The sequence below is a fragment of the Oppia nitens genome, unplaced genomic scaffold (genome assembly GCF_028296485.1).
Source record: "Oppia nitens isolate AA-2021 unplaced genomic scaffold, nextdenovo-longstitch-racon4-pilon3 scaffold2_pilon_pilon_pilon, whole genome shotgun sequence".
Taxonomy (NCBI): Eukaryota; Metazoa; Arthropoda; class Arachnida; order Sarcoptiformes; family Oppiidae; genus Oppia; species Oppia nitens.
The window spans coordinates 4,171,968-4,193,291 of record NW_026533210.1 but is presented as its reverse complement, the minus strand read 5'-3'; the positions used below and the strand labels follow the sequence as shown (position 1 = coordinate 4,193,291).

At 25.2% G+C, this 21,324-nt stretch overlaps 6 protein-coding genes across 6 annotated transcripts; 4 read left to right on the top strand and 2 right to left on the bottom strand.

The window, feature by feature from the left end:
* The first annotated feature begins 1,365 nt into the window (after window positions 1-1,365).
* LOC128955715 (arsenite methyltransferase-like) lies at window positions 1,366-2,217 on the top strand. Its single transcript, XM_054301387.1, has one exon. The coding sequence runs from the start codon at window positions 1,366-1,368 to the stop codon at window positions 2,215-2,217; it is 852 nt and encodes a 283-aa protein (XP_054157362.1).
* Window positions 2,218-5,353: 3,136 nt separating this feature from the next.
* On the bottom strand, window positions 5,354-7,553 carry LOC128956341 (proclotting enzyme-like). The gene is made up of 6 exons (XM_054302059.1): window positions 7,432-7,553; window positions 7,124-7,371; window positions 6,366-7,038; window positions 6,237-6,307; window positions 6,078-6,172; window positions 5,354-6,015 (listed from the first exon to the last, which is right to left on the bottom strand). Exons 1-6 carry the CDS (start codon window positions 7,517-7,519, stop codon window positions 5,445-5,447), a joined length of 1,746 nt encoding a protein of 581 aa, XP_054158034.1. The 5' UTR covers window positions 7,520-7,553; the 3' UTR covers window positions 5,354-5,444.
* A 1,425-nt stretch (window positions 7,554-8,978) lies between these two features.
* Window positions 8,979-10,213, bottom strand: LOC128955714 (choline/ethanolamine kinase-like; the record flags this gene model as incomplete). Its single annotated transcript, XM_054301386.1, has 3 exons — window positions 9,839-10,213; window positions 9,071-9,775; window positions 8,979-8,996 (listed from the first exon to the last, which is right to left on the bottom strand). Coding segments are annotated over exons 1-3 (1,098 nt in total), but the record flags the coding sequence as incomplete, so codon positions are not given.
* Window positions 10,214-11,740: 1,527 nt separating this feature from the next.
* On the top strand, window positions 11,741-12,397 carry LOC128955713 (protein LSM12-like). The gene has a single exon (XM_054301385.1). The coding sequence runs from the start codon at window positions 11,819-11,821 to the stop codon at window positions 12,395-12,397; it is 579 nt and encodes a 192-aa protein (XP_054157360.1). The 5' UTR covers window positions 11,741-11,818.
* Window positions 12,398-14,472: 2,075 nt separating this feature from the next.
* LOC128956383 (aquaporin-like) lies at window positions 14,473-15,638 on the top strand. The gene is made up of 3 exons (XM_054302117.1): window positions 14,473-15,194; window positions 15,264-15,344; window positions 15,413-15,638. Exons 1-3 carry the CDS (start codon window positions 14,661-14,663, stop codon window positions 15,524-15,526), a joined length of 729 nt encoding a protein of 242 aa, XP_054158092.1. The 5' UTR covers window positions 14,473-14,660; the 3' UTR covers window positions 15,527-15,638.
* A 645-nt stretch (window positions 15,639-16,283) lies between these two features.
* LOC128955712 (uncharacterized) lies at window positions 16,284-17,767 on the top strand. The gene is made up of 6 exons (XM_054301384.1): window positions 16,284-16,386; window positions 16,484-16,724; window positions 16,843-16,900; window positions 16,978-17,321; window positions 17,417-17,477; window positions 17,563-17,767. The coding sequence occupies exons 1-6, from the start codon at window positions 16,294-16,296 to the stop codon at window positions 17,765-17,767; spliced, it is 1,002 nt and encodes a 333-aa protein (XP_054157359.1). The 5' UTR covers window positions 16,284-16,293.
* The last annotated feature ends 3,557 nt before the right edge of the window (window positions 17,768-21,324 follow it).

Genomic DNA, 21,324 nt, shown 5'->3' with positions numbered 1-21,324 from the left:
ACAATGAAAATTGGTTGATATATTGAGGCCGTCCATTGGTTTCCTGTATTGCGTTGACATTGACACCGGTGATAGGTTTGGCCGGTCGAGCGCCTAATTAAAAGACAAAAAAATTATATCTAATTTTTTGTAATTATTTGATCCTTAGTTTCTTACCATTAGTATAGAAAAATAACAAAATTATTGATAGAATTAATAAATAAAACTTCATAATTATTTAATAATTAACTATTCAACAAATAACTAAATATTATATAATAAATAAATAAACTTTTTTTTATATATATTAATATTAAATAAATGAAAATTATATTTTTTGTCAGTCATATTTATACAAAAATTGCATATTTTTATAATCACGATTACCTATAGTTTATATTATTATCCATTTGTTTATTTGATACAATATTTGTCGTGATTAGGAAGTGCTTTATTTGTTAGACAAACAATTGTTATATTGAAATAATATTTATTCATAATAAAATATGTAGTAAAACTTATGCAAATGTTTATTTTATTTACTACTAATAAAACATTGATAAAATTAAATCAAAGTAATTAATATTATCAATAATATTTAAATAAAAATAGACAAACATAAAATATTACAGTTTAGTTATTTTTGTTTTTTTTGTTATTTTAGTACTAATTAATCAAATAAAAATTAATTTTTTTTTTAATTAATCAATTTGCTTAATATACAGTACTATTTATTTAGTATAATGTTTAATATTGTTATGTATTATTATTACAGTATTATAAAAGTATAAACAATTAAGAGACAAAACATTAAAGATATTTATGCAAAAATAAATAATTTATTTAAATGTTATATTAAAAGAAGTTTTAAGTACACATTTAGTAAAATTATTTACTAATATAATATTAATAAGTTATGCAAATATTTTAATCAAACTTTATTTTATTTATATAATTTATAAAATAATTTTGGTCAATATATATTTATAAAAGTTTAAACTTAAAAGTTTGAAGTTCAAAGTTTTTTAAAATTGTAATACTGATAAAAAAATCTAAAATTATAAAATGTACATTGCTTCTATTATATGAGAAACATACACGTGAAACATTAATTTTTATACATAACTATAAATATATATATAATCACTCATTGCTCAGTACAATAAACATGTGATAATTTTTTTGATGATTATAATTTAAAAAATATTTAGTATATTAAAAATTTTAGTTTATTTATAAAAGATTATATATATTTATATAATAAATTTAAAATATCCTATATACAGTACATAGTTAAAATTTAAATTTTTTATAAAGTATATAAATTCAGTTTTCAAATATAAAAGTGTTTATAATACATGAACTATTATAATTAATTTGTAGAAAATGAATTGCTATTCAGCTCCAGTTTCTTGCTGTAAACCAACGGTGCAAATACAGACATCTACTGACGATATGATCCGTGAAGTCGTACGCCAACACTACGTCAAAATAGTGACCAGCGATAAGACAGCACCGGTTGATTGTTGCGGTGTCAATGGATCCTGTTTTGTGCCGAATACAGATACGAATTATGCCAACAAATTGGGCTATACTAAAGAACAATTGGCACATATACCTAAAGGTGCTAATCTTGGTCTAGGATGTGGTAATCCAAGCCAAATGGCAAATATCAAAGTGGGTGAAACTGTGTTGGATATGGGTTCGGGTGCCGGTTTCGACGCTTTCATTGTGGCCCGTGTTGTAGGATCTAGTGGTCGAGTGATTGGTATCGATATGATACCAGAAATGGTAGACAAAGCACAAGCAAATGCCTTAAAAAGTGGTCACCAAAATGTAGAGTTCCGTTTGGGTCAGATTGAGGACATGCCAGTCGATAACGAAACGATTGATGTGATTATATCAAACTGTGTGATCAATTTGGTGCCAAATAAAGCCAAAGCGTTTACCGAAGCATATCGTGTGTTGCGACCCAACGGTCGACTCGCTATTTCGGATGTCGTGACCAGTGTTGACATACCTAAAGATATTCGTCAAGATATGAGTCTATGGTCCGGGTGTATAGCCGGTGCCACTTTAATTAATGATCTGGAAATGTATTTAATGTGCGCTGGATTTGTTGACATTAAGATAGTGCCTAAAGATGAGAGCAGACACTTCATAAAAGATTGGGCGCCCGGTTTGGGTCTCGAAGATTATGTTATATCTGCTAATATTACTGCAAGAAAACCTGTTTAGCTAACAATAAAAATTAATATAATATTTACCAAACATTTAATTATGCATTATATTTATATTGTGTACTATTACTTCATTTACATCAATTAAACTTAATTTTATTATATTTATAGTGAATAATTATTTACAAATAATACTTATTTTAATAGACATTCACTTAAAATTTTAATTTTTTTTTTGTTAAAAGTTATTAGTAGATAGCATATGATTCAATATATCATATTTAATGTTGTATAAAAAGTTACAAATAAAAGTTAAGTTATAAAAGTTATTTTAAAATAAATACTAAATTATTAGTTACGATAAAAAATATTTTGATAAATTTACAATAAGCTATCTGTTCCTCCAAAAAAAAACTCCCAATACTAAGGTATCGGTGCTGTCGTAACTTATATTGTCATAAAAGACCGATACATTTTTTGCTTTAATTGGTGTCTATTATTATTATTATTGATTTCATTAACATTTACAATATATTAATTATAAATCTATAGTACTATTTTAGTAACCAATTTAATATACAGTAAAATCTGGCAAAATATTTATTTATACTATTTTAATATTTGATAGAAATAATAAAAATCATAATAATAATAATGTATAATATTAATAGAATATTAATTTAATATTTAATAATATATTAATTAAATTTTAACGTGATAACATTAGTTATTAATAATAATGAATAATATAGATTTATTTCTGAACTAATTACAATATCTTAAATATTATTTTATAGTGCTTTTTCAATTATAATTTATATTTTTATGAACATTTATTAAAATATTTATATATAATTAACAAAATACATATTTTATTATTTGAATAATTAATGCTTGTTACACAAGTTTATTATTTATTTTAATACATTTAGATATTGATTAAAATAATTAATAATTATTAGATAAGTTGAAATTAATATTAAATAAAAATATTAGTTAAATGAATGACATTAATAATATCATTAATTGGCCACAAATATACAGATAATGATAAAATTCAATACTATTCATAGGAAATAAATCATAACAATATATACCAATTGTCGGACCCGACAGACGCTCCACATATATAAGCAATTTTAGGCGCATCTGTATCGACATTGTCGGGTGTTTTGCAATAAAACTATTTAATAAATTTAATGGAAAATGTGCTGATTTGCTAATCCAAGTGCTCATTATATTCATTGAGATAACTACTGTTAATACAAATAAAACAAGATATGAGTTAAATAATTTTGAAGCAAATATGTTATCGATATGAAATGTACTATAGATTGCCATTAGTAAGGCTGGTGTTACAATAAAATACAATATAAATGTCATACATCTTAATAAATGATTACAATCATCGATAATTTTACAAAACTGAGCATGGTCATTAATCAATTTTATAATTTTTTTCCGATTGCATACTATTTGCCATTTGTTTGTCTTATGAAAAATAGTTGAAAGTTTTTTATAAATATTACGAAATTTATATTTTGCAAAACCTGCTAATATATACCATAGAGTGGAACCAATGAATACTAATGTAAAACTTTTTATTGCCAAAAATATAAATAATGTTAAACCTATTATTAACCCTATTATCTTCCAAAATGATATACTAGTGTCGTAATCGTATATAAATGTCAAGTAAGAGCTATAGACTATAATAGTCATCGATACAAATGTTGACAAATAAATCATCAGTGGTATCAATTTGACAAACATTTTAATGTTTGACTTATAATTTTGTAAATCTTTAGTAGAAAGCATATGATTTAATATATTATATTTAATGTTATATAAAAAGTTATAAAAATATAATTTTTGTTGATATTCCTGTAAATTAAAAACACTGGATGTCATTAACGCTATATAAGATACAATACATTGTAATAATGGGAGCAACGATGAATCACTTAGAGTATAGCTGGGATCACTTAGTAGCTCATAAAACCATATCTGTATAAAATAAATTTAATTAATTTTTTTTTAAATTGAAAATAATAAAAATTTACTTCATCTACAATAGCTGTTGCCGTAAATTTTAAACAAATGATAAATAATATTAAATTTATTATAAATATTTTGAAAACTCTTAGTTTTGCTGCTTTATGTAACAATACATAGCTATCGCTGCTGTCGTATATTGACATAAAATATCCATACATTAAACCCTCCAATTGTTGAATAGTTGCCCTCATTGTCATTATATTAACAGTAATATACAATTAATCAAAATTATAAAACAAGATTAATATCTGATGAAAATATATTTCAATTAATTAATATTAATATAATTATTATTCAAAAATATTAAATATTTAAACCTTAATATGCGATATATTTATAGAAATTATAAAAAATAAAAATTATTTTACATAATATGATATATAAAATAAATGCATAAATAGATTAGTAATTGTAATTATATTATTTTTTCTTTTATTTTTATGAATTACTAGCAAAAATAAAATAAATTAGATTTTATCGTGATAACTTTAGCAATTTCTTATTACTTATTTTACTTATAAACTAATTACAATATTTTTCATAAAAATTATTATTTAAATATACAAACTTTATATTGTATTTTAATATATTAACAAAAACAATCAATTGATTTAATGAATTACTAGCAAAAATAAAATAAATTAGATTTTATCGTGATAACTTTAGCAATTATTTATTACTTATTTTATTTATAAACTAATTACAATATTTTTCATAAAAATTATTATTTAAATATACAAACTTTATATTGTACTTTAATATATTAACAAAAACAATCAATTGATTTAATGAATTACTTGTTTAATAATTTAGTTTTTATATAAAATAGTTTATTCCATACAGTAGTATATAATAATATAGTTAATAAAATAGTCCATACAGTAAATGTAAACTAAAATATTTTATTTTTTAAAAATAAAATAATAGTCTTACAATTTTATTTTATAACTGATAAATAAAAAATAAAAAAACAACTAAAATTATGGATCATTATTTTGATACAGATATTGAGTGTAAAATATCTTTATAAATTTACACTTTAGGGTATACCGTATTATCAATATATTATACAACAAAATAAGTATTATAATTGTTAAATATAAATAATTTCTCGTAAAATTACCTAAATTATCCCATTTTAATTTTTTTTAAATATTTTAGTCATATACAGTATTTATAAATTATGTTTTTTAAAATTTAAATTAGCAAAATAATTGTAATTGAAAATCAAATATCGCGAGTATTTTGTTGCACCCAATCGATGAACCGACTGACCCGACTGTATACACCTGGACTGTTAGGTCGGCCACAATTGACACCCCACGACACGACACCAATTATCATCCAGCGTTTGTTCGGACCCGTTATCATCAGTGGTCCGCCAGAGTCGCCCTGACACGAGTCTTTACCGCCGGCCGGATTGCCGGCGCACAACATCTGGTCAGTGATGGCCGTACTGAATACCGAATCGCAGGCCGTGTTGTTCCATACGGGTAACGATACCTGTCTTAGTTTAGGACTGTTTTTGCCATTAAACGTTGTGTGTCCCCAACCGGTCACAAGAGCCAACTGTCCCGCGTAGTTACGATTCTTTTGAGGCAAACAAATAGGTTTAACGCTATCAGTAAACCGTGTTTTAGTCCTGAGTTTAACGATTGCCATATCGTTATCATAAGTTTGTCGATTATATTTTGGATGTATTTTGAAGTAATCGACCACAAAGTCTTGCGCTTCGGGATCGGCAGATGCACTGAAGTCATAGGCACCCAATCGGATAATTATGTCTTCTGGTGTTAGACTTAAAATGAGTTTAAAAATTATTATTTATTTCTTTTATAAACTAATTAAACAGATATTTACTCTTTGAGACAGTGGGCAGCCGTTAGTATGTGCTGATTGGTTACGAGAGCACCGCCACAGTAGGGCTGGGTCTGTGATTTGAGTAATAGTGCCGCCTGTTTATACAATTGTTATTATAATAAATTATTATTACACAATATAATCACTAACTAAACATACCATCCATATCCAGTCCTTAGGGTTGGCTAAAGCACCGCCTATTATACGAGTATTTTCGGAAACACCACAAACTATGCAAACATAAAATTATTTTTTTTAAATATAACAGTTTTTATAGCAAATACTGACTTCCATTATAATAATCACTTCCATCGCTGCCATTATCGTTCTGAACCGGTATTTGCGGTCGTAATACCTGTCGTCTCTTTGTTGTCGAAACCTCTCGAGTCGGACGTCTAGTTGTCTGAGACTGAACACGAGATGGTCTTCCAAGTGGTTTAACATCTACTGGTGTCAGATAATCGTCGGGACAACAGATGCCGACATAACGGTTTCGTATGAAACACACGTATGACAAGAACTTATCGAAACTTCTGATGACATCCAGTATTGGACAGTGTTGTACAAAATGACAACTTCCTAATGCATTTTCTGGTGTCAGACAGGCATCGTATCGCCGATAGCTGGTAGTTCTGTCCAACCAGAATACAAACTTACGGCTTAATTCGCTTTTGGTGTGAGCCGTGTTCTCCCAGTGATGTTTCAGCCGCTCAACTGATTTCCAATCGGCCAGAGATATGTCTGGAGATGAATCGGCAGTCGTTTCCTCGTAAGTGTCCTCCAATTCTTCATCATTCTGTGATGATTTTGGTTCAGTAGTTGCGGAACGACTATTGTTTCTGTTTGTTTTAGTCTTAGGTTTCTTATTTCTATTGTTATTATTATTATTATTTTTACCACTACTACTACCACTACTACTACTACTACTACTACCACTACTATTATTTCTGTTATTTTTACTCTAATAAATAGACAAAAAAATTATTATACAATTTATTATACAAAACAATACTATTTATTACAATTGAATATAAAAAATTATTTACATATTCTCTATTGTTAACTACTGTTCCCTCACTAACGGAATCCCAATTGTTGCTCTGTTTCTTTGACTGACCGGGTGTTACACCGCCTGATTGTCTGTCATCTCTTTTGCCCGAATTACCAGTTTTTTTCGGTCGCCGAGTCGTAGACCCTGACGACCGATCATAGCTATCATACCTGTCCTCATCATTGACTCGTCGCTCTCTTTCATCTGTTATGTCGTCACTATAAACAGGTAATAAACGTCGCTCTGTATAATAGATTTATTTATAGAAATTTAATTATTTGTTTGCTTACATAAAATACATACCATTTTTATTACAATTTGATTCATAAAACAGCAGTAAAATAAGAAAAATATTTAATGAGAAAATAATACAGAAAATGTTTAATTGCATAATTCACATAATTATGATAATACAGTTAACTTTTCAGTGTTTAAACAAAAAATAAATAAAACAATTTTTAATTAAAAAACTTAATTTATAATAATATTATTTTAACATATGACGACACAATTGTAATAAACATGTTTATTAATAATATCTTTATATAATATAAAAGAGTATATTGTATTTCAATTATATTATTTATTTAAAAAAAGTATATTACAATAACTTTAAACTTGCACTAAATATAGTAATATTTAGTATTTTTTAAAAAATTAGAATTTGTAAATATGTTAATAAAAATTAAATTTTTAAAGTTTGTATATTAATGTTTATTATGTATTAATAATAACATCAATAATTATCACATTGTCGCCTACACTAAAAATACCAGGTATAAATTACAAATTGTTCACAATAGAGTTGTGACATTTTGAAATTTTAATCTTTGTTTCCTATCCCAAACCTCAGTCCAAAATAAATTATAGTTTTTTAACTAAATTATGAAATCAAATTTTATAAATAAGATTTTAATCATATATAATTTTTAAATTTTGTTTTTTATATACAATTATTTGTGAAGTTTAAAACTTTGTTTTACGATTTTAAAAACTATTATTAATTGATATTAAAGCACTTGATTATCGTTTTTTATTGTATTTTTTAAAATTTCAAATCCCAATCCAGTATGAATTAATAATAGTTTATTAAAATATCAATTATATTATATCACTGCAAATATCGGATAGTTGTCGGATAATGGGATATCTATTTTGAAGTGGGATCTCATTTGTATGTCTAGTTTACAGATAATTATTAAGTAATGATAATCATATTAATAATAATAACAATAATACTGGAAAAACATGTATGGCTACTAAGAATTTATATTCAGGGTCATTTGCTAATAATTTATTACAATCAATTTACTACAGTATATAGACATGTAGTTACTTTATTTATAGTAATCATTCAACAATTATAAGCTTAAAATATTTTTTAAAAATAAGCTTTAAGTACTACTTTAGTAGTGGAAATTTCCTATCCATTAACACTAAAAAATTTGTGGAAAATTAATAATTATATAAATAAAAAACTTAAAAAATTAACACTTTAATAAATAATGTGAAACACATATTTTTATTTAATAATCTATATATAATTAACTAATAGTAAATTTTTTTAAAAAATAAATATAAAATTTATACAATGAATATTTTCTACAATATATCATAAATAAAATTTGTAATTACGTTAACATACTTCAAATACAAATATTATATATCAATATAGTTACTATATTATAGTAATATCATTTATTTTTTAATAAATTATGTTTATTAAAACTAAGTAACAATGCATCCTATAATTATTTTATGTAATATATTATATAAATATTTTATAAAAATAATTATTTAAAACATTTATCTTGAATAAATTTTTGTTTCAAGTTAAAATAATTTTTAAAATGTTGATTTGCACTAATCTATATTGAAAAAAATATTAATAAAAATTTATTATATTTGTTACCATTATTTCTTAAAATAAAATAATAGATACCATTAAAACAGATTTTGTTAGAAATGGCATTTCTGGACAATTATGGACATCAAAAGCTAACGTAGCGATTGTCATGAAAATGTTGGACACGAGTGTAAAGACTTTGATTTCATTGACAATATTTTGGTACGAGTTTCGCGAGTCGGTTGCGAACCCACTGCCTGCCAGACGAACCGATTCGCGATAGTATTCGTCGACAAATGGTTTCAATTGGTTGTCGTCCGGAAACTTCTGAAGATTTTTATAATCGTTAGGCAAACAGCGATTCCATTCGGCAAATAGTGTACCAAAATCGTAGCCCCGAAGTCCGTAACCCGAGTATTCAAAGTCACAAAATAATAGTCGGTTTGATATCAAATTTGAGTTGACATCGCATTCATTGCCGATAACCATAATATTGTCGCTCTTGAAATCATTGTGTGTAAAACAAACGGGACAATCGGTAACTATTGTCAGTTGTCTGATCCACAATAGCTCTTCATTTAGCCGATCGGTTGTCAATAAATCCAGTTTGAGTTCATCAATAAGTTTGTCAATCGGTGGTGACATTTGATACGCGATTTGCATTTTCTTATCAATTGTGTTTAACAACCAATTTTGGCGCCGATTGAGAGGCACTTTCATTGAGTGAAGTACAGCCAGCTTTCGGGCCAACTCTAGCACTAGTTTTTCATCATTTTGTTCCTGAATGCCAAACTGTCGGTGCTATTGACAAATGTTTTTCTAATACATTAAATAAGTTATAATCATTTAATAAACTTCTAATACTTGTATATATTGTTGAATAACCCCTTCAGGAAACGATCCGTGAATTTTTGGTCCCAACCCGTACTCAGACATCAATAATCCAATAACAGTGTCATTGTGTCGATCACTGGCGATATTTTCTTTATACAGTCTGACCACTACTTCATTTGGCTCATCATTAATGACTTTGTGACCAGGAAGAGTACAGTGGTATAACTGGTTAGACATACCACCGCTGATCCTCTCAATTACAATGTCTTCCGGTTTAGTCACAGACCAAATGCCGTTCAAATAATTTGCACATAAATAATGACATCTCTGCTGAATATCATCCGATGTCCGACCAATCAATGGTTTAATAGTACGGAGATCTGTCTCATAAAAATTTGATGACATTTAATAAACTAATTTTATTAAATATACTAAATTATAAAAGCTTATCAAATTAAAATCTTAATAATATAAAACAAGTTAATTAAATTTTTATATTATAATTAATTATAAGTTTTGTACTTAAGTTTTAACTAAAAAAGTTATATTTTAAATAAATTATTCAAAATGGTGTCTATTATAATTGCGATTATCAGTGATAATTTTATTCACAATATAACTGTTCATATAATTGATATAAATTATGCATAAATTTCAAGGATACTTTTATTTTTTATTATTTATTTAATATTTATTTTTTATTTATAATATTATTTGTTTTATAAAAAATAAAAAAGATTTATTTTCTATTATGAATTTCATTATATTGCAACAAATATTTTTAGTTTATTTTAATTTTATTATGTAATCAACAAATTTTCAAACTTAATATGATTGCATAATTAACTAAATTGTAAGCATAATACATATATTCTATTATAATAATATATTATTTTATATTATAAAAATATTTTTTAATAAATGCATAAAATTTTATTTAAATATTTTGGTTGTCAATCAACTATTATGAATATTTTTAAAAATATTAAAGGAATTTTCATATATACAGTATTGTATAAATAATAATACCTAACATTTTTGTCAATTTTTGTGAATTCCTCTAAACATCATTTTTAAAAAAAATAATCTATTTTTTAAAATGTTTTTGAAAAACTATTTAAATAATATTAAATTTTTTATACTGTGCTATGTAAATCAAAAATAAATGTTGAAAATAATTTAAATAATATCGAAATCATATTTTATATTATATATAACATAGATTGCATTCATAAGATTTTTAAAAGTTATTGTTATCATAAACTGGGCATTTGTTTGATATTTGCTTTTACTACTACTGCTATTGAAATGTGAAAATTGTTTGACAAATATATTATCAAATTTATATAAGATATGATATGAGTTTAATTTTATTGTCATATTAAATATCATAATTTTTTATGACAACCTATTAAACTGAAATATATAGATAATCTAATTTTCATAAATAACTTGGTTTAGACTAGACTTATTAGACCATTAATAATAATAATAATAATAATAATAATATCTGATTATAACACTATGGACTCTCGGATTGCATTAACTTTGATGACAAAGTTTGAGTGTTATACCAATGATATGGTTTAGTCATATATATCCAAAGCCAAAAAATGCTTTAAATATATGTAATTATTATTACTATTATTATTATTTATGTGTTAATAATAAAATGAAAATCAATATGTATTTAACAGCAAAATATTGTTCAAATAAAACTAAGAGATATATTATTAGACCTCGAAATATGTCAAAACATATAAAATCTATAAACCTTTAGTATTAATACCAAAAAATTATGACTTTTATGTTAACCTAAACGATAGTAAAACTATTTTTGTGTTTAATCTAAAGTTTTCTAATAGTTTTATTTTTTTTTATAATATTTATAAATAAACATTACGTAAAATAATAAATTATATTTAGACTAAAAGATATAGTTAGTGGTATAAATATTTAGTGATAAAATTGTTTATAATTAAATCAAAGTCATATATTTGACCACCAATTATGTCAATCAGTGACAACAACAACAACACCAATAACAATGAACTCATGTTTACGGCGGGTAGTCGTGTCTCGTGTCTAACCATAAGTGATGAGATGTTCACTGGTATAGTCATGGCCTACGACTATCGGTATCGTATATTAACAATCAAGAGTGTGTCGGACGATGGTCTCAACAGACACTGTAACATGACTTTTGTAAATCTTGATAATGTAAAACAAGTGACCATTTTATCGGCTGTCAAACCCGAGATGGCGGCCACTAGTAATCTGTTACCACTAATGACTGACTGCATTCAGTATCGGCTCAATCAGGCCATCAATGATCGCCGAAATGTTCACAAAGCATTTGTCTCTGGTATAAGTGATTTCGGTATTCAATTGTTTTTGTATTTTTATAAGATCTTCGATAAAAGTGGTGTTAATCTTGCGGACAAAGATATAGTAGTTAACGGAATGGTCAAAATCAGACCACCCTATCAATTGAAGGACTGTTCAAATATGACTTGTGAGCCCTATATCGAGACTACAGCCCTACGATATGTGCGAAAACATTTAAACAATTTTTTGTCTAAACATTAAAAAGTGTTTGCAAATTAAAAGTGTTGTATTTAATAATTTTTTTAATTTAATACTATACTAATATCTTTTACTAAAATAACTATTTTATTTATCTATAAATTATAAGTTTTGTTTTGTTTTGTCAAATTTGTTTATGAATATTAATAAAAATAAATAAACACAGTTTTTATTAGTATATTCACTGAGTATTTCATGGATTTATATAATTTTTATTTATTTAACTAACATTGAAGTCATATGAGTTAGTTTTACATCAATGCAAAAAAATGTTGATTTGATTTAACTAAAGAAAAATCTAATTATATTATTTTTTTATTATTACTGTATATATAGTAATATAATAATTAAAATGAGCTCAGGGACATTAAATTGATATTTTAATATTTCTATATAAAAACAACTCTAATGTCATCTATCATTGTTGACATATTTAATTTACTGAAAATAAATTTAAAATAAAATTAATTACATAAGTTATCCTAAACAAAAATAAAAAACAAAACAAAATCATAAATATAGTATTAAAAAAAATAATTTCTGTAATATTAAAAATGTCTATTTATATTCTCGAGACATGAAATTTATTAAATTATTATTCAAATATTATTTAATATTAAATTAGTTTGAAATCAATAATAACTAGATTTGCAATATAATAGTTGAGACATTAGTTATTTAGTGATTATTTAATAGACCACAAACTCATACTTTAATGTCTCTCTCCGGTGACAATAACTGCACCACTGATGTCAATAGACAAATAGCAACAAATAAAAAGTCATGTATTAGATTGGGAACAAGTGTTTTAATCACAAACAATGGCCAGTTGTCTAGCGATCTGACTAATCATATGGTCACAGATGTCGTCGAAGTGATTGACGCAACCGTTGAACAAGTGCTTCATCTAATTGGCTATTCATACGAATCGGTACAGCATTTGCTTAATACCGATGGCTTGCTTTTTGACTGCGAAGAGACGACCAAATATTTAGAAGAGTTAGGTCCTCGAGCGCCGGCACCTTATTTGGTGACCGACAATCGATCGCTCTATGGAGTGGTTATTGACGGTACGGGTGAATGTCATTTAGTCGGACGTGTCGATTGTGTGGTTTCCGACGGTACTGTTTGTCACTTCAACAGAGATCACAAGTGGGATATTATTTCATCAGCAATTACCACAAATCTCGATATCCAATCATTGATATCCAATGAGACAAACTATGTGACCGGTCATCGGTCGGCTGGTTTGGCATTCATTCAGAAAGAAAAGCTTTTCTGTCAGTCATCCACAGGTCAATTGTGTCCATTGATACTACTTTTGAGTGGTGCGTGTCTTCTCATTGAAGATTATTCAGTATTTTGGACACGACTTGTCTATCCCAGTGATATGTCCGATGATCTGATTGTTAAATCAATAAAACTTTCTACCAATGACTATGTGGTGATCAATAAAGGAGCTTATCTTCGAAATGTTGATCACTTTGAACTGATTGGTGCCGACAGTTCTGTATATTCTTTAGATGAGTTTATGGCACAGTCTGGTTGCCATTTTGCTAACAATTTCACTGAAAAAGATGATAATTCAGTAAATCTAAGTCAAGAATCAAATGGTCTACAATTGACTCCAATGGAGGCACTGATGGAAATGCTTGATATCAATGAAGAAGATTCAGATGTCTATCTATCGGACAATGATTACTATGAAAAGGATAGCATTTCATAAAACAAATATTGATTTTAATTTTCAAGTATTCATTTTATTGTAAAATAGAGTTTTTGTATTTTCTATTATGCTTTTTAATCTTAATATTTTGTTTTTCAATGTAAATAATATTGTAATCAAATTTTTATATTTAGTACATTCAGTAATAAAATTTTATTAATTTATTTTTTCAACTAATATAATAAAGTTGTTCACGTGTTTAATCAAATTATTAACTATTTTATTAAATCAAACACATTTGACGCGCGCTATAAAAAAGCGTAAATTTAAAAATTCAAAAAAAAACTATTAATAAACTGTAAGTCAATATTCATTATTCAATATTCTGTATTCTATTTGTTTTTTCAGTGCATTTGTTGGAAAAACTGTTGTAATTTAAGATTTATTTGATATAATTTTTAACTGTTTTTTATGACAAACAACTGACCACAAATCGGATACAAAACAGATTTGATAATTAATTAATTGTTGAAACAATTTCATTTGGTTCAGTCATTATTATACCAACAAACAAGTGTTCAGTTTTGAAATCACAAAGTGATGAACGAATTGTTTGATTCAAAGTACGGCCGATTGGTTCGGGCGGCGGCCGCCGAGTTTATCGGTACCACTGTTTTGGTGATGTTTGGTTGCGGTAGCTGTGCATTAGGAAAGGCTACTGTCCAGACTGCACTGGCATTTGGTCTGACACTAATGAGTTTGATTGCCGCTTTGGGTCCACTATCCGGTTGTCATGTAAATCCAGCCGTAACTGTAGGCCTTTTGATCGATGGAAAGGTCGATATCATATCGGCTGTTGCTTATGTTGTCGTCCAAGTGTTGGGTAGTTTGGCCGGTGCCGGACTCTTATATGCAGTATTGCCAAAGAACCCCGATTTATTAGGTGTTGAGTATGTTGTTGAGTATGGTATCTGTCACTGTGAACTGTCCATTGGTGTGTCCTGGTGGAAAGGCATTATCATTGAATTTGTCATTACATTTCTGTTTGTTTTGGTTATCTGTACGGTTGCCGAGTCTAACCTGTGTCCGGCACCTATCATAGGACTGGCCCTCACTGCTGGACATCTGTTTGCAGTAAGTATTTAAATCTAGTTTTCAATCAATTTATTTTAAATTTAATAAATTGAAATTTTACAATAATAGGTACCATTGACTGGCGCTTCCATGAATACGGCCCGAGCTTTTGGACCGGCGGTCATCAAAAACAAATGGAAAGATCATTACGTATGTCAATCATCAAACAAATGTTTGTCTATAAACCTATTTTAAACTATTATTTTGTTTAATAACAGGTGTATTGGGTCGGACCACTCATTGGCGGCGGTCTGGCCGGTGTTGTTCATCGGTTTTTATATACCGGTGCTGATGGCGATGGCGGACAAAAACCAAAAAGCGTTCAAAATTAAGCCACAAATCCTTTAATGCATTCAAATGAAGTCTAAAAACTTCATAAAACTGTCGATTAATATTTGTTTTTATTTCAATTTTAATTAATTAATTCAATTACTTATTCATTGGTTTATAATTATATTAATTTAATTTTCCAAATTATTTTTTAAATTTGATTATCAATTGATTATAATATTAGTCTTTGTTTTTATAAAATTATTTTTATAATACTTTATATTTGTGATACAACTTATCAATACATATATCGTAAACATATTTATTTCTATTATTATACAGTACCGGTATTTATATATTGATATTTGTTGATTTATTATAATTTGTATTTTACATAAATTACTGGTATATTATTTTATTGACTAACATTTTATATTTTTGTTATTTTATTTTTTCAATAAATAATACTAATGTATATTCACAAAACATTAGCACTTTTTATTTGAAAATTGTTAATTATGTTGTTTAGAAAATAAGTTCATAAAAATAATTTTCTTGTTATGTAAGCAATTAAAAATCTAGTTCTCCTGTATATAGTTTTAATATTACTTTTTTATATAATTTAAATTGACTATTAATAAGTGCTTTAATATATTTTCACATAAATATATAGTTTATTATAATTTATATGAAATTATACTGTAATTGAAATACAATTGATTAAAAATCACGAGTATATTAATTTTGTAATTAAATTTATTTTAAAAGATATTTATTTTTGCATAAATATCTAAAATATAATTATTTATTATTCGTTTTTAATGATACAATGGATTTCGATGAAAGCAAACCGTTTATCTATGATATGCCGGTTATTGTCCGCGAATTTATAGCCGAAGTTTTGGGAACATTCGTTCAAATTGTTAGACAATTATGAAAATATATATATTTTTTAAATCAAATTCTCAAAAAATCTCAATCTTAACACTCAATAATAATTACTGTGTATTTTTTATTAGTTATTAGGACTGTGCTCTCTGTTTGTGGTCAACATATTGCCCAGTTATGCGACCAGAATTTATACAGAATCGGGTTATGAATACTGTAAAAGTCTACCAAAAAATGATACGTCTTGTTTGGGCCGAAGACAGTCTACAATAGTTTATAATATTGATTTAGTTGGCCTTAAGATAATAATGATTGCCTTTACGTGGGCTTCCGGTACGTTTGCTGGACTTGTCTTGTCGTTACCGATATCCGGTAATACCATCTAATATTTTACATAAATAAAATTAGACAGTAGTTAACTACTGTAATACTGTATACATCACTAAATATACGGTAATAATATAAAATAAAATTTCACAACAAATATTAGGTGGTTATCATAACCCTGGTATCAGTATTGCAATGGCCACTCTTTCACGTTTGAGTTGGTAAAATTAACCTAATTTAGCTAGATAATTTTTTAAAAATATATAATCATAAAATCTATTTTCTAACATTTTTTTAGGAAAAGTCTGTTACATTTGCTACCGGCCCAGTATTTAGCTGTTATTCTAAGTGCCGGTTCCACACATCTAATGTTTTATGAATATATGCCAACCCCTGAACTAAAAGAGTTTTACATCGGTTACGCAATGATACCGTCACCTCATAAGGAAATCAATGGACTGACAATGTCTTTCATCGATAGTTTTATTTCATGTTTTCTCTATTCGTTGGTATTGTTCGCCACATTAGACACAAAAGGCAATCCAATGGGCCGTCACTTTCAGCCCATTATGTGTTCATTTTTTCTCTTCAGTCTTATCTTTTTTCATGTGATCAACAAAAACGGAGTTCCTTTTAATCCGGGTATGTGTTAGATGTCATTAAAAAATTTTGGATGACATCTCACACTCTACAGTATTAATAATATACTTTACTTTCTATATTTGCAACAACAATAGCACGCGATTTAGGGACACGACTGTACGCGGCTTTTATAGTGGGCTTTGAAAAGGCTTTCGGGTTTGTATTTGTGTGATATTTATAGTCTAATTGACAAAACATGGTATCAGTAAATATTATTGTTTTTTGCTTTCAATTTTTTCAGACAATTTTCTTATTTGTTTTGGTTATCACAACAATTGTCAACAGTATTAGGCTTTATATGCGGCGCTTGGATTTACGTCACCTTTTTTGGTCTACCGGAGACCACTCTAGTACTCGGAGACGAACCTAACAAAAAAGTGTCAGATTATCATAAAATTAAGACAACTGTCAATCAAAAGTCAGATAAAACCATAAAAAGTCCTTAAAATCATATTATTTGTATATTTATAAAAAAAAATATTTACTTATTTATAATATATAATATTCATATATTAATACAAATTCAAATTACTTATATAATTTTTTATATATAAATATTTGTTTATTAACTCCAATATATTTATTTGAAAAGTTCATTTTGTTTACTCAATATGTATATTATTAATAATATATATTAAATTATCTATCAATAATTTTTATAAAATCTATATTAATTTATATTTTACTATCAATACATTAACTGTAAGTATAAACTCGAAAATTTGTTGACAAATATTTATTTAGCAAATATAAAAGTATATAACAGTACTATTTATTAAATATAATGTTTGTTATATTGGTTTTTATTGAATGAGATCAGAGCTACAAATATCTATTAATAATAATTTGTACCGACATTTCCTATTTTATGAAAAACTTAAATTTGATTTTTTTAAATTATATTTGACTTTTTATAAAACTAATAAAAATATAATATTAAAATATAATAAATAGTTGTCAATATATATATTTATAATAAGTTTATAAATGAGTCTAAATATTTATTTATAAGTGGTTTCTGATTTTAGAAACTCAATTATATAAATAAATATGTTCAAGATACAATTATTTTGTTTTAAACAATTACCAGCATTTAATTTAAATTATTATTATTTTTAATTTTAATTTACTTTCAATTCACTTTAATATCACGTTTATACTAAAAATTTTGTGTCAAATCTAACATTTATAATATAAGGATTTTACTTAAATATATTTAATATATCACTAGTGAATAAAAATTACTTTAAAAATTTAGCATAATACAAAAGTTATTTAACTTAATTTAAATTATGTTTTTAATATTTTAGAAATAAATTAGTATAGATGTAGTATATGATATTAATTTAATATCAAAATTTAATTTAACGTAATATTTAATGAATAAATTAGGGATACTTACATTTATACGAAACATTGAGTTTAAATTAATTTGTAAATATAAATACTGTTTATTCATTTAAATGGCTTTCAATAAAAATATTATTTTTTTTGAATATTTTTTCTAATGTAAGAAAAGAAAGTAAAATAACTGAAAATATTTTTGAAATTAATGTTTATTTGAGTGTATGTGTGTCTACATTATGTTATATGTATTCCTGGGATATACAATATATTGTGAAAATAGATTGAAATTATAATATATAAGTCACAATAAAATAAATGCATTAAAGAGAGAGAGAGAGATTTGGTTGAATGTCTAAAGCCATACATTTATTGCATATCCAAACATTTATAGTGAAAATCTTTTTATTTTTATTACTGAATGTCAGGTACTGTTACGCAACGGCATAGTTGATAATATACAGAGAAAGAGAGAGAGAGAGAGAGAGAGAGAGAGAGAGCTAAAATTCAGCTCAAGTATGCTCAGCACTGGTAGACTTGTTGTACATACGCTGTAAAGTGCACTGTATTTATCTAATACAGTACAACCGTTTCACTCAACTCTAGTATCTTTCAGAGAGATATAATACTATATATTAAATGATATACTGATGTTGTTTACGATTGAAAGCAATATACATATATCTGTGACTGCTCTTTATATTCAAATAGTTATGCATTAAATATTTTATATAAATCTATAATATTTAATATATAAAAAAATTTATATAAAACACAATTAATTTTAAAGTTAGATAGAAAATCTATTTTAATAATATTTTATTTTTTTGTATATCTGGAAAACAATTTTTTTATATAAAATCCTTAAACATCACATAATTATAATTATTGTGAATATTATTTAATTTAATGTGATTTTATATAATATGTATAGTAATGTTAAAGTGTTGTTCTCATAACTTAATACTTATTTTCCTGTTATTATAATTTTGAAAAATATTGTGTGTATTCACATTATTTGGATATTTTGAAAAATAAAACATTAGTAAAATTAAATTTTTACGATACAAAAAAAGTATAATAATAATAATGATAATAATAAAAATTCTACTTTTTATTTTTATTAAAAAATATTTAATAAAAATTATTAAATAAACAAACAAACAAACAAAACATTTGCTATCCAATGTTTATATCTATTTAAGTGATCAGTTGTTTTATATTGCATGTATTGTTAAACTATTTATTGATACGTTTGTCTATAAAGTAAACCATATATTTTGTTATTTATTGTGTTGAATATGATGAATAATGTTTTGTGTAACATAAGGTTTATATATATATATATATATATATATGATATATAATATACAAAGATATTATGGTTTTTGTTGTCTATAAAACAGTAGAATATTCTGTGATTATATTACCAGAAAATATTTCTTAATACCGATTATATGAAGTTTATCTGTTTTTTTCGCAAAGGTTTTACTCTTGTCTTACTATAGTTTAGTGTATAATCTTATTTGCTGTAAAACTATAAGTTTTTTTTTATAAAAAAACAATAATGATTTCACTGCAAGATTACTACCAAAAAACAATAGTATTACTAAAATATTAGCAATAATATAATAGCTTTACTATTAAAATTTGTAGTCCGTTAAAAAAATGATTATCTAATACAGACCATCAAATATAATATATTACTTATATATATATATATATATATATATATATATATATATTATATTGTATTCTATATTATAAATAATATAAATTGTTTATGAAAAAAACTATCATAAATATATTTAACGGATATACGGATTTTTGGTTATGAAAATCTATTGGTATAATAAATTACTGTATTTTATTATTTTCAATTTAATCGCCACTTTTCTACAAATGATATAAAAATTATTACTGAATATAAAAAAAACTATGATATCTTAACTCATAACTTAAAATAATACATTCACTGTACTCACATTTATACTATCATATATTGTATATGTGTTTAAAATAATAATTAATATATAAATAATTATATGATATGTTAATTTTGGACTTTTCCAATATATAAAAATTATTATTATATCAATACAGTTCATAACGTATTTTGTTAAGTGAAATAAATATTTATAATTTTATGCTTCAATTGTTTGGTTTGATAACATTACTGAACATTGTTTGTGTTTTGTGGCAAAATTTTTAAAAAATATTTAATACAAATTTTGTGACCGTAAATTTTTTTGACTAAATCAATATTGTTTTATCAAATTGTAAGTAAATATTAAATTATTTTTTTCTAAATTCTTATTTTTGATATATAATGCCTATATAATATTGTATTGTAGATAAAAAATACATAATTAAGTTATACATACGGTTTATAATAATTAAAATTTTTCTATTAATAATTAAATTAATTGCATAATAATATGCAGCTTAGTTTAATTATTTAGACATCACATACAGTACATACAAAACGCTTTTAGTCATTTTATTATAAAAGCAAAAGTAAAAACAAAAATATTAAATAATCAAAATGTTTTATATGCTACTAAATAAACAATAATTTTATATTCAAACAATTTTTACATAATATATATATATATATTTATTTATATGTATGTGTTTGTGAACAAAATATATATCAATA